Source organism: Plecotus auritus (assembly GCF_963455305.1).
Source record: "Plecotus auritus genome assembly, chromosome: 9".
In the NCBI taxonomy this organism is placed as follows: Eukaryota; Metazoa; Chordata; class Mammalia; order Chiroptera; family Vespertilionidae; genus Plecotus; species Plecotus auritus.
The window spans coordinates 73,885,292-73,899,685 of NC_137783.1; the positions used below are offsets into that span (position 1 = coordinate 73,885,292).

Here is a 14,394-nt window from a genome sequence, read left to right on the forward strand (position 1 = left end):
CTCCATATTTCATATTAAATGGGATCACACTATATAACCATTTTCTCTAACCAGCTTTTATCACCCAAACACCATGGACATCTTTCTAACTCAGGTACCATAATCAACAGATTCCTTACCTTTGGACATGTGGGCTGTTCTCCATGTGTTGTAATTACATATCATGCTGTACTCAGCATCCCTAAGGGAAGCTAGAAAATTGGTCTTTGGTACCTGAAGGCCAACTCTGGGAATGAGAGGACCACCAAGGGTTTCAGAGCACCTGCCACGCGGGCCCCGGGGCTGGCACAGCTCTGCAGCGCACACCTTAACTCAGACGCCCCCGTGCAACGCCAAGAGTGAAAGCAACCCTCACCTCCTGTGGTTTAACTCAGGAGGGGTTCCCCTCCTCCTCCCCTGCCTCCTCCCGCCACCTCCACCACTCTGGTACCTCTACTTACCCTGCTTCTGTTTTGAGTCTCTAAAATGATGTGACAAGTTAATGATGGTACAATTATCTAAATGTTTAACAGACATGTTATCTAAGTGAGTGGGAGCGAGATTCCATCCCGCCGACAATAAACATCAATGGCGGAGCAGAAAGCGATAGGCAAATTATAGCAAACCCTGCAATTTCAATGCCATTAAATTTGGAGGAATAACAGCCTTGAGGCCTGTAAACTCTGAATAAAATAGGCCCTTGTGTTTGTCCAACTATTAAATCAAAATGCTACCAACATCCTAGAAAAAACAAGGCGATTTATGGGTTTTCAAGTTTCGGTTACACATTGGTTTTTATTAACTCCTTTCTGTCACGGGGCAGCAGTGGTGTCTCGAGGGAGAAGGGGGGCAGCGGGGAGGAAGGGGCAGGAGCTGGAAGGCAGCAGAGAATGGAGACAGGAGAGCTGTGGGGCCGGTGTGGGCACGGAGAGCTGAGTGGGTGCAGAGGGCTGAGTGGGCGCGGAGGGCTGAGTGGGCATGGAGGGGTGAGTGGGCATGGGGGGCGCGGAGAGCTGAGTGGGCTGGCGTTGGGCCTGAGGACAGGCGGGAGCTGGAGCGAGGACAATGCTGCGAGGGAAGGAGCAGCTCTGGACAGTGAGGACACTGGGTGCCCAGAAAGTCCCACTGGACTTACCACTGTCCCCAAACCGGGATCCCAGTCCTTCCGTGGAACGAGACGTTAAGCCTCTCTGAGCCCCATTCCTGCCAGCCAGGTAGTGACCCGCCCTGGGAGGTGTAGCGACAACGGCTGCCTCAGACCGTCTCCAACAGGCAGAAGTCTAGGCACAGTCCCACCCCCAAGCAACAGTCCTCAGGTCACATTCTGTCATTCCCCTCAAATTCTAGAATAGGTTTAAAAGGCAAAAGACAGCCCAGCTGGCGTGGCTCAGTGGTTGAGTGTCAACCTAGGAACCAGGAGGTCACAGTTCGATTCCCGGTCAGGGCATGTGCCCGGGTTGGGGGCTCAATTCCCAATAGGGGGTGCGCAGGAGGCAGCCGATCCATGATTCTCTCTCATCATTGATGTTTCTCTCCCCCTTCCTCTCTGAAGTCAATAAAAATATATAAAAAATAAAAGGCAAAAGATCATCTTTAGTCCCTTCGTCACACACAGTGTGCACTTCAATTTTTACTGAAAAAGCTTCTAAATACAATGAAGCACTTACTTACCTGTTGAGGAGGGACAGAGATTGTAGACAGTTGAGGAGGGACAGAGACTGAGACATTAAAAGTAATGACCGAGCAGCTGCACTGAAGGCAGGTGCGCTGCCTCCCAGCCACGGGCTGAGCTCTGTCCACACGTTATTTAACTCAGTCCTTATGACAGCACATATTGTTAACATGTTTTATAAATGTGAAAACCAAGGCTGAGAAAACTGCAGACCATCATACAAGGTCAGAATCTCAGGCTGTGCTTCGAACTGCAAAACCCCCAAACAGCACTTCCCCCTAATTCCTACACCCAACAGTTGAGAGGCAGAAAAACAAAGGATTTTGTCCCACATCATAAAGCAGGCCTGTGACAGGGCCAGGGTAAGAACTCGGTTCTCCTCTTTCTCCTACTTCATCATTGTTTCCAAACGCCGCGCTGTCCCCACGACAATGCTCGTGCCATTTCCGCTGCGAAGGGTGTTGGTGAGGGTGTGGCTGCTGGACCTCTGACCGCCCAGCACACGTCTGGCACAAAGCAGACACTCGTTTCTACGAGTGCATGCGTTACAACCTTTTCTTAACCAAACCCACCTGGGGCCAGTTTTCCTCCTCAAACCTCAAGATCAGCGAATCACCAATGCCCAAAGCAGTGACGCGTCACATAAAAACCACTGGGGTGTGAACAGAGCAAGGAGGGTTTTTAGGACAGCCAAGCTATTCTGTAGGATGCAACTATGGCGGGTACAAGACGAAACCATAATGTAAACTATTGACTTTGAGGGGTGGTGATGTGCTCCTCGGGGGAGGATGCTGATGGCGGGGAGGCTGGGCAGGAGTGGGGCGGAGGCCTGAGGACTCGGCACCTTCTGCTCAGTTTTAGTTTCCCATACAGGAGCAAACTTAAAATTGCCCTAAAAATAGTTTATTCACTTAACAACAGCACTAGGGACACATCCAGAAGGTGGCTAGAAGGGCCCGGGAGCCACTAGGGTGAACAGCAGAGAAGAAGGTCTTGTCTGGGCCAGCAGGTGACAGCTGGGCTGTCCTGCCCTACCCCACAGCAAGCAGCTCAGCAGAGCCGAGCACCCTGTGCTGGGAAATAAAAGTCTATATTAGGCATGAAGCATACCTTTATGGTAACAGCATCAAACGAGGTCAAGACTGGGTCTATGGCGCACACTGTTGGCAGCACACGACTCTCCCTCCCAAAGCGCCTCTGACGTCCCGCGGCCGCCCCCGAGCTCCGGCTTTCTCAGGTTCAATTTCTTGGCACACCACATGAAACGCTATACAAATCACCCTTGATATTTAGAAAAGTCAAATGCTATTATGTTTTCAATGAGGAGGTCACGCCGACCTGCATGGAGCCCACGTGTCTATGGATGACCTTGCCCTCTGGCACGGGCAGGGGAAGCCCGCCCTGCCTTTTTCTCCATGTAAAGTTTTAAGTAGATTAACTTGTTTCTCATCAGCTGGCCCCTCTCCCTTCCCCAGCTTTTCTGGGACCAGGCACCAGGAGGATGACCTTGGGAGGAGAGGCCGGAACAGTTGCTGGTTTTCCTACTGCTGTGGGACCGGGGCCAGCCAACCTGAAGCAGTCGCTCAGTGCCAGGGCTGCCCCTCATTACAGAGCCTGGGCAGGAGAGGAGCAAAGCTGGCAGCCACCCCGAGGGAAGGAATGCTACTGCTACCCTTTAGGTCCCCTCCCTGCCTGTTGCTCCTGCCACACCTCCCACGCTCACCTGCCACAGAAAGTCCTCCAGACAAGGACTTCACGTTCCACTCTGGAGTTCGGAGCCAGAGACTGACCCCGAAGCTTTTCTGAAGCATTGTTAACATGTCAGGAGAGAGAGAGGGGTAAGCAGGTAGCATACCAGAGTGGGGTGCAGCTCTGCACCTTCCACGGGGTGGTCACACAGCTATGGAGTGTGTGCCTCGCCGCCTCCTCCTTCCAATGCTGCAGTAAGGTGCCTCCTAGCCTCCCTCGCAGGGGAAGCGTGAGGGCCCTGGGCAGAGCTCCCTCCAGCCCCTGCTCCCTGCCCGAGGGGCAGCAGATCACACAGCATAGCTGCTGGCCCTCGCCAGGTGTGTTAGCTGTTTCTGGTCTGCAGGACCCTCTTGCAGCCAACATAGAGAGGGGAGAACCAGCATCTCAACATTTGCATCTGCCTGAATGGCTTCCTGTGTGACACAGGATTGTGGGAACTCAGCAACCTTTTCTAGGCCAGTAAAAGAAAGCCCTTACTTTGTAGTCAGGGTGGAGAGAATCTTGGACTGGGAGAACTCATGGGTCCCAACTCTTGCTTGGCTTGTTTGTTCTTAACTGACCCCTTTTGCAAATATGGGCTTCTGAGCCCTGGTTCCCTAGGCTGTTGGCCGGGCAGAGTTGACCCCCTGGTCTGCACATTAGGTTCAACGCTCACACCCCATGGGGAGGGATAACACGGGCTCTGGGGTGCAAGAGCCCGAGGCCCACTTTCTAGCTCCCTCCTGGGCTGGCCTTCCTTAACATGTCCAGGCGTGTTTTCTGTAGTGAAGAATAGGGAGAAAAGAGTGTCTATGTTTTAGGGCTGCCGTGAGGCCTTAATAAATCGTAACTCCTTAGTGTCCATGAGAGTACAGCTATGCACTATCTGTTCCCAAGGCAGGTTCACCCTGCACATTCATTTCTCTCACCGCATTGTAACCCTCAGAAAGGCAGCTTTGTTCACCATTAGGTACTGGGTTTACCAAGGCCCTTCACATAGTAGGTACTTTGAAACTTGGGAAGTGAATGAGAAATAATGAAATGAACCAGCTGCATAGAGTACTCTGATCGGCAGCAAATCCAGGTCACTAACTGCGGGCCAATGGAGCAAGTGAGGGGCTGGAGGAAAGAGTGGAACTGCTTTGGGGCAAGTCTAGAGATCCAGTTCAACCCAGTGTCCAGGGACTCCAAGGCTTCCCTGAAGATTCCTAGCCCCAGAACTCTTAACCTACGGTGACTTTAGCCATCTGCCTCTTTTCCTCTTCTCCTTACCTGGGCACTAGGAGGGCCCTGAATACAGAAGGCAGAAGCTCCCGAATACCCAGGTTCCTGACGGTCATAGACAGGGGCCAGGGCACCAGTAGAGACACAGGATGCGTGAGCCTTCCAGGGCACCAACCGAGGAGGCCTCCTGTGAGATGTTCTTCCGGGGAGCAGACACCTCCTCAGTGCTGTGCTGATCCCAGCTCTGCAGCGTGTCTGACCTGGGTGTCTATGTCATCTGTTTGGGTATTGGTAAGGGATGGTCCCCCTGGGCATTCCATGCACCAGAGCCTTAAAATAAGAATCTGCTCTGTGAGGTTGTTCAACATGTAGAAGAACTTCATTCTGCCCTCACCTCTCCCAACTGCACGTGGATGGGCCCGGTGGCTGTTAGGTCTGTGGGCACAGGGGACATGGCCCAGTCAGAGGACAAGTCAGAAATCCTGGGAGATCCCACCGATCCTGTTCCTCCACCACCATTGCCACCAACCTGGCCCTTCACTGCTCCCGTCTGGTGGTGGGGAACGGGTGCCCTCCACGGCCGCCAATGAAGCATGATGATGATACCACCACACCAGTGTTTACTCTGCACCAGGCCTACACTGAATTATCAAGTTAATCCTCACAATATGCCTTAAGGACAGACGCCATCATTGCCCACACGACGAAGAGGAAACCAGGGCTTAGAGAAGTTAAGCAACCTCCCCAAGATCATACACCAAGAAAGTGATGGGGCTAGCATTTGCCTAAATGAAGTACAAGCTCCCAAGTTCGGGTGTCACCATGCACAGAAAATCTGAACTTCACACTCTGACATCAGCTCCTGGGTCCCTCTTCCCTGAAGCCTGCAAGACAAACCTGCTCTGCTCTGTTAGGGTCCAAACTTGTCTGGGATCAAAGCGCTCTAGAGACCATCCAATCCACTCCCTTCCTTTGGGCAGGTCCATTGTCCCCCAGGAGCCATGTGCACACCTGCCTCTCTTCCTCCATGGGCGCTGGCCCAGCCTACCACCAGCACTGGCCCATCTCCCCACGTTCAGGTCACAGGAAGGGTGGACGCTCTGAGTCCCCTACATAATGGATTAAAAGAGTTGAAGGCTCCTACAGGTCACCCCCAAGGCCTCCTCGCTGACCCCCCTCCCCCACTCCACAGGGCATGCTGAAGACTGCTCCAGCCCCTCACGTTCACTCAGCTGCCCTCTAATTCATGCCACCCAGTCCATCTGCTGCCTCCAGGTCTGTTCAAGTCCCCCATGGGGATATACAGTGGCCCAGACAACGTTATGATTTGTAAAAACCACTCCTCATTAGTTTGACTTTGAATAAAGAGGGTAATTATTTTTAAATTTATTAACTGCTGCCTGGCCAGAGAAGTTTCCAGATCAAATGACATGGGGAAGCTATTTCTGTGCAGTGATGCAGCAATTTATATTACTGATCGGTCATTAAAACCTCTGGCACAAACCCACTTGTGTTTCCTGAGCCAAGATAGTGTCCATGTGTCAAATTTCAAACCTGGAGTATAAATTAAACCATTAATGCTATTTATCAGTTTATCTGCACTTAAAGAACTCCTTCCTAATTTAAGACCTTCCTGATATAGAATCTAAGTGGTGCGCTGGGCGTGTGTGTGTGTGTGTGTGTGTGTGTGTGTGTGTGTGTGTGTGCTTTCTCACTTTTTATTTTGCTGGAAAGTGTAAAAAAGTTCTGATGTGTGAATGAAGTACAAGCATCTCGGGAGCGGCGTAGCTGCTAATTCCTCACTGCTCTGCCACCCAAACATTTTGGAAGCAGCAGTGTTTTGCAATATGTATTTGTCATAATATAAAAGGTGTAAAGTGATCTCTGTTTATCTCCTCAATGTCTTCCCTGTACCAAAACAGAAAACTGAAGTGTGGCAACAAAGCCTGAGCCCAGCCCAACCACAGTGTGGCCTCCCAGGGCCCCAGCTTGAGCTCACCAAGATCTTGGAGGGAGGGGACAGGTGGGGTCACACACACCATGACAGATATCCAGGCTAAGTGGCATCAAAAGGGTCAGATGTTGGCCCTGGCCGGTTTGGCTCAGTGGATAGAGTGTCGGCCCTCAGACTGAAGGGTCCTGGGTTCAATTCTGATCAAGGGCACATACCCTGGTTGCAGGCTCAATCTCTGGGGCCGCCTGCGGGATGCAACCAGTTGATATGTTTCTCTCTGTCTCTCCCTCTCCCTTCCACTCTCTCTAAATATCAATGGAAAAAAATATCCTTGGGTGAGAATTAACAACAACAACAAAAGGGTCAAAAGATGACAGTCTTTTGGCTAAAATGTAAAAGGAAATACTTTTTACTAAGTTCACTTTCCAGTGTCAAGAATACCTATACGGCCCACCATCACCCATCTGACACAATGCTACGCTAGCTCTGTGAATTCCCCCACAGCGGCCTTAGGCAGGGAACTCCAGACCCAGTCTGTTTCAGGGAAATTGTATCCTCTCAGGAGGGGGACTTGGGCATCAGGGTGCTGAAGATTCTTTTTTATTTTTTTTTTGAATCCTCACCCCAGGATATTTTTCATTGATTTTTTTAGAGAGAGTGGAAGAGGGAGGGAAAGACAGAGAGAAACATCGATGTGAGAGAAACATTGATTGGTTGCCTCCTGCACACACCCCAACCAAGGCCCGGGCCAGGGAGGAGCCTACAACCGAGGTATGTGCCCTTGACGAGAATCAAACCCAGGACCCTTCGGGCTGCAGGCTGACGACACTGTATCCACTAAGCCAAACCGGCTAGGGCATGTTGAGGATTCTTAATCAAACGGATCAGAGATCAATGAGCTAAATGGTCTCTGACATGCTCTCTTTAAACAGTAAATCAATGTGCAGGCAGCTGAGGAGTCGTGGAAGAGCACTTAAGTTGGAGTTGGGTCAAGTTCCAGCTCTCCACCTCCTAGTGGGTGGCTTCTAGACCTTCGTTTTCTCATCTGTTAAATGGGTATACTACAGGAAAGAGTTTTATAAACTAAGGTATCAGAAGTATAAGGTGGCACTACCATTACTTTACTCTCTGGGGTCTCGATTCCTCCTCCTTTTCAGAGCTCTCCCTGCTCTCTTGTTGGCTCTCCACAGCCCGGGCACCCGCTGGCTTCCCCAGCACTCCTACCAGCATTCCTCACCATCAGGCCTCTCCCCGTCCTGGGGTCCCTTTTTGAGAACAGAGATGATAACCGGATTTTAAGTTGTGTTCATCCAATGACTGGTTATAGAGAAGTCTGAAGCCGTGTGGGTTCCGTGGAAACGGCGCTAGAAGTGACACGCGAGCTCTGCCACGTGCCAGGAAGAGCCGCCTGGGTGCCAACCCTCCGCTGAGGATAAGGCCGCTGTTGCACCTCTGCCCAGGAGAGCCCAGCCCGGTGGCACTAGGAGGCGCTCCTCTCCCCTGGGGGAGCGTGCCCACACTCACACCCAGGCGGGGAGGGCGCCTTTCTCAAAGCACCCACCTTGGTCTCTCGTCCTTAATTGGGATTCAACTGTTTCCCCTTTCACGAGCTCCAAGTACTCAGCTTGGAGGAGAAGCAAAAGCAAGGCTGAGTGGGCTGGGCCTACCTGTGCCACAGGAGGGATCCGCACTAGACTCCTTTCGCAGGTGAGGGGACTTGAAGGGCAGAAAGACAAGCAACAAGGCAAGGTTACTCACCTACCAGGTAGCGGAGTTAAAGCCCCATCCCAGGCTTCTGACTCCAAATCCAGGCTCTTTCCAATCATCTCTCTTTAAACAGTAAATCACCCTTTTCTGGAAAGGGCTGACCTCTCTCAGGTTCTTGTTATGTCATCAATCCTAGAAAGTCACTGGTTGGAGGACACGTGCTAACTTTCAAAGACAATGCAAAGCCCAAACTCTGAAAACAGGCTGGGGTCATTAGTTAAAAACGGTTAAAATGGCGAATTTATGTTACAGATGTTTCACCACTGCCTTAAAAATTAACAGAGTAATATACCAAAACCACTGAACTGTACACTTTAAACAGGTGAGCTGTACGGTGAGTTATATCTCAAGAAAGCTGTTGGGGGGAGGGGGGGAGGTGTCTGTGTTGGTCACTGTCATGTCCCTAGTGAGTGCCAGGCCGGAAAGTGTGGGGTCTGCTTGCGAACAGATTCCCCTCTGCTCCCACCGCGGGACTGTGCCTCTTCCCCAGGCCTGGCTGAGCGGCAGCTTGCTCCCTGCTCTGCACATGAACCTGATGGACAGAATGCGCTACCTGGCACACTGGCCCGCATGCAGTCTCCCAGCCCCAGAGCACTTCCAGAGTGGGATCCTCAGTGACGTGAGATCTAGAAACTGGCTGGGCCGGGAAGACCTGGGTCCTCCTCTGGCTTTCAAGATAAGCAGTTCTGGGACCCTGAGCAAAAATCATCTGGTCCAGTCACTGTCTCCACCGGAGCCAGGCAGGCCCGGCAGGAGTACTAGCCCGCCTAGAAGGCTCTCCTCCCACTGCCACAGGCCAAGGCCCATGGCACCAGCCCACTCAGGAGAGCAGACCTGGTGAGGAGGCAGGACAAGGATGTACTTGCAACAATAACTGTAATGGCAGCAGCTCACTGGGCTCCCCTCTTCCACTGCAGTCCGCCCCCTGCCCCCATGGTGGCTCAGCCCTGAGTCCAGAGACGACTGCCATTGGTTCCTCTCCGTCTGCCTGCCATCCCTCTGAGAAGGGACTCTCGTCATCCGCCCGGAACTTGGGCTGACCTGTGCCTGCTGTAATCACTAAAGCAAGGCGGAGCGATCCTGCGTCCCCGCCCAGCTTTAGGAGGGCTGCCTGGTGCTGTCATGAAGTCCAGGCTACTCGGCTCTGGAGGGCACATGGGGGAGCACCAATAGCCTGTGAGGGGCTGAGGAGGCCACTGGACACCCAGGCTGGCCGAGTCTGCACAATACCCCAGGCAGACACTCCCTGATTGCAACCCCACCCACGCGAGACCCCAGGTGAAAAGTGCCCGGCTGACCACAGTCAACCCACAGAACTGCCCAAGATAAAAGACACTGTTGCTTCAATCAACGGCTGTACAGCAGCTGACAACGGAAACCCTCCTGTGGTCCCCATCGACCCAGGGGCCAGGGCGCTCTCCCAGACACATAAATCGAGTCATGCCACCCTCCCATTCTAGCCCTGTGGTAAGCTACTGTCTCCTTCTCTATATATGTGTGTGCACGTGTGTGTGGTATGCATGTGTATGCAGCATTACCGAGATGTAATTCATGTACCAAACAATGTACAATTCATGCTTTTAAAGCACAGCTAACCTTTGACCAATGGGGGATTAGGGGCGCTGACCTTCCATTGCAGTTGAAAATCCGTGTATAACTTTTGACTCCCCAAAACTTAGTTGTCCCTCAGGACCCACGATCCTTAGGTCCCCTATATAAAATGGCATAGATCAATGCATACTGCCAGCCCTCCGTATCCGCGGACTCCCAACCACAGAGCACAAACAGTACAGCTATTTCCTGAAAAAGATCTGTGTGTGAGTGGACACGCAGTTCCAACCCGTATTAAGAGTGACTGTATGCAGTTCAATAGTTTCTAATACATTCAGAGATGTGTAACCATCACAGTTTTAGAACATTTTCACTTGAAAAGGAACCCCCATTTCCTTTCTGTCTATGGACTTGCCTCTTCTGGGTGTTTCACATAAATGAAATCGGACACCATGTGGCCTTTGTGTCTGGCTTCTTTCACAGAGCGTGATGTTTTTAAGGTTCACCTGTGCTGTGGAATGTATCAGTACCGCATTGCGTTTCGTAGCCAAATAATATTCCATGATATGTTCATCCATTCATCAGTGGTCAGACACTGGGTTAGTGCTACCTTCTGACGACCATGAATAATGCTGCTTTAAATGTGTGATCAAGTTCTTGTGTAGCTGTGTGTGTTTGTTTCTCTTGGGTGCATCCCTAGGAGTGGCACTGCCCTGTCATACCGTGACTGTGTTTAACCTTTTAAGGAGCTACAGACTGTTTCCCAAAGCGCCCGCAACATTCCGCACTCCCATCAGCAGCATGGGATTCTGACTTCACATCCTCGCCAACCCTCCTCGCCGTCGTATTTTTGTAATAGCCACTTCCTGCCCCTTGGGAAGCAGGACCTCTCTGAGATTTTGATCTATATTTTCTGACGCTGACGGTGCCGAGCATCCCTCCCTGTGCTATTTGTCTATTTTTGGAGAAATGTCTATCAGATCCTTAGTCCATTTTTAATGTTGGTTATTTGTATTTTTATTACTGAGACATAAGAGTTCTTTATATTTTATAACTACAAGTCTCTGATCAGCTTGCGGTCTGCAAGCATTTGAAAGCTCTGTGCAGCTCTCTCCCTCCCTTTACGACTCTGCTCAGATGCCACCTTCTCAGAGAGGCCTTCCCTGACCATTTGATTAAAACACCGCTTTCCCCCCATCGCTCTCTACCCGTATCCTGCTTTATGTGTTCTTACTGGCACTTATGATAACGTGGCAAGGTATTAGACACCTATTTGCCTGTACGCTCGCCAGAGTGCCATGAGAAGCGCTGCCTGTCACTTATGTTACTATCCCTAAATGGCCCAACAGTGCCAGGAATGTTGTAGGGACACAACACATACTTATTAAATACATCTACTATTATGAATTGAATGCTTACTAAGAGCCAAACATTCTGCAAAGCACCCCAAATGAAACATCTTATTTAATCCCTACAACTCTCTAAGCTGTGAGGCAGGGACTATCATTACTCCACTTTTCTAACAGGTGAGGAAACCAAAATTGAGGGAGTTTAAGTAACTTTCCCATGGTCCTGCAAACACAAAGTGGCAGAGCTAAAAGATTAGCTGGGTTTAATCCCAGGCGGTCTAAGCTGTACAACTCAAGTCCTCACTCACTCAGGCAAGTCACCTTCTGTCCTCTGAGCTTCAGTTTCCTCATCTCTGACCTGGGAGTCGCCTCCGACCTTACACGTTTACTGAGAGACTGGCAAGGTGAGGTCAGGGACACTGAGACCAGTGCCTGGCACCTCAGGAGTGTCCAGTGAGCGGGAGGCACACCGATGACAAGGACAGTGCTGGTCACAGAGATGAGATGAGGCTGATGCTGTGAAATCAATGCTTTGAAGTCCAATAACGTGATACCGTTGCTTGTTCACCCTGTGTGCAGACTGCTTTCTCGTAGACCATGACTCTACCCTCGCAGATGGGGGACCAGCCACTGGGCCACGCAAGGGTGTCAGAGTTGGTCACAGGGGATAAAGGGTTTCCTGACCCTTCAGTGGAAGGGGATGCTTAGACAACATCACGGACTTTCAAAGATCCTAACGAGAGTACAAGAGGTCTCTGAGAAGACGGAGCTCAGTGGCCTGTTAGAGACAGAGATTTGGGCTTAATCCAGGGCAATGCTCTTAGGGGGCAAAGTCACATCTGCCCAGCCACCCCCACTGGTCCCCAGGAGATGACTGGATATCACCTTGCTGAAAGTGGGTGTGGCCGAGATGCCTCACCTCCATGTGCTATCACACTGTGGAGGAGCTGGAGAATGGGGATCGAAGTCAACTCACCTGTATGTGTCTGCCTGTGTGTCTCCAGGGCATCCTCCTTCGAGAACTGGGCACCGCACTGATCACAGACAAAGGCTTTGGCGCCCGCTGAAAGAAAGGGGAGGCGGTTACTAATTTCCAAGAATGACATTCCATTAGGAGGTAGGGTCCTGGGCCCAAACCGTGCAGGTGGACCTGGGGCAGGGCGTGAATACCTGTGACGTGTCAGGGGGGATCCAAGGCCCCAGCAGCTAGCCCAGCTCAGCCCTCCTTCAAGATGTAACCACCACCCACATGAACTCCGAATGCCCTGTCCAGGGCCCTCCCAGCGAGAAGAGGGAACAAAATCAGAATGACCAAGACAAACAGAGACGAGCTCCCGATGAGATGCCCCGGTAAGAAGAGACTTGGGGGCTGCTCCAGGTGCGGGATGGAAAGGAGTGAGTGATGCGTGCTCTGCTCCCTAGATTATACTTTAAGGGAATTACTGACATACCTCTACTTGGATAAACCCCTACCTCCGTGTGTCCAAAACTAAACCCACAGCTCCCCCAGCCACCTCCTACAGCTGACCACTTAAAAACCGGAATGACTCCCTAGTGTCTTCTGGGTAAAGTCCAACAGCCTCCTGATAGCTCACAAAGTGCTTCTTTTTTTTGTTTGTTTGTCTGTTAATCTTCACCCAGGGACATCCTTCCCCTTGATTTTTTTAAAGAGTGGAAAGCAAAGAAGGAGGAGGGGAGAGAGCAACATTGATGTGAGAGAGACCCATCAATTGGTTGCCTCCCGCCCGTGCCCTGACCGGGGCCAGGATCGAAGCCACAACCCAGTCACGTGCCCCTGACTGGGAATCAAACCAAGTGACCTTTCGGTGCTGGGGCCAGCGCTTTAACCACTGAGCACCGGCCAGGGCACAAAGTGCTTCTTGGTGTGCTTTGCTTTCCTGCTTCATCTCTGCTTCCTCACTCTGCTCTCCAGGCTCCAGCCCTGTGAGGAGCTGCTCCAGCTGCGGGAGGAGCTGTGTCCTCCTCATCACAAGGTCCCTGCACACCCTCTGCACCCCTGTCTCTGACATTCTCACCCCTCGCCCTGGCCCCTCGGTACAACAGTCTCTACTCCTCATTCACCCATCAGCTTCCCTACCCTTGTCCCACTGTCTGGGGGAGGGAGCCCTTTTTTCTGCTCCGATTCACCCCGTACGGTTCAGTTCCCAGCCGCACATGCTCCTTTACCAATGCCTGTGGGCCCTTCTCTGTCTCCGGACACCTGGCTCCTGAGGGAGGGAGCACAGCATCTGCTCCACCCCCAGGGGGACCTATGACTGTACATACTTGTGGAAGAAACTCATCGATTCAGTGCAATTCAATTTGGTAAACTTGTTTGGAACCACTATTCAGAAGGCTCCAAGCAAAAGTGTCACAATGTAAAGTTAAACAGGACTTTTTACCACTTGCTCATTGTCCTCAGATGTTATCTCATCCAGGGAGCACCTGTGTGAGCCTTGGCAGTTGTCTTTCAAATGTCTGCTAGATGCCTCTCTTCCTCTGCATGTCCATCATCACTGTCCCAACCAGGCCCTTGTGGGGCCGTGCCCAGGACACCCAAGACTCAGAGTGGCCGCCATACCACCACCAGCTGCCCTTGGAGCCAACCAGCAGATGCAGGCCCCTTGAAGGTCACGTGACTCCTCACACTTCCTTGCTCAAGAAGATCCAGTGGCCCTCACTGATTCTCAATTCCTCTCCTCGGCTTCCCGGCCTCCGCAGGGAGCTGTCCTCACTGGCCCAAGTGCACCACTCAACCCTCCCTGAGTATCTGGGCTTGAGTGACGCCTGGTCTCACTCCTCTTCTATTCCAGGCCCTTTCTATTTTCAAAACTGGAGAAAGCACACACGGAGCACCCCGCCCTTGCTGCTCTGCCCTCCCCTGCTGCTGCCTTTGCTCCCCTCGGCATGACTTAGCAGCTCCTTAAGGATGCCTGTGCTTCAGTTTTCTATCAGGGTTCATAAGAGGCAGAATGCTGTAGCAGAAACAATCCAGTGCGTTTTCAAAGCATCTCAGATTTCCCGAGACTTTATCATACACTGCAGGATGCTAAGTCCTTAGGACATACCATTTCATTTGATCCTAAAACCTTCTAAAGTGCATACCATTACTACCCCCTTTAGCAGATGAGAACCTCAAGCTCAGGCAGGTTAAGCAGCTGGCCCCGGGT

General features: G+C 51.6%; 1 protein-coding gene across 3 annotated transcripts in view; it reads right to left on the reverse strand.

The window, feature by feature from the left end:
- The window catches only part of ZBTB16 (zinc finger and BTB domain containing 16), a 184,562-nt gene that overhangs the window by 46,875 nt on the left and 123,293 nt on the right, over positions 1-14,394 (reverse strand). For all 3 annotated transcript variants that reach the window (XM_080641802.1, XM_080641803.1, XM_080641804.1), the window contains exon 4: positions 12,201-12,287. In XM_080641802.1, the coding sequence (XP_080497928.1) occupies positions 12,201-12,287 (87 nt within the window). The remainder of the gene's footprint in view (positions 1-12,200; positions 12,288-14,394) is intronic.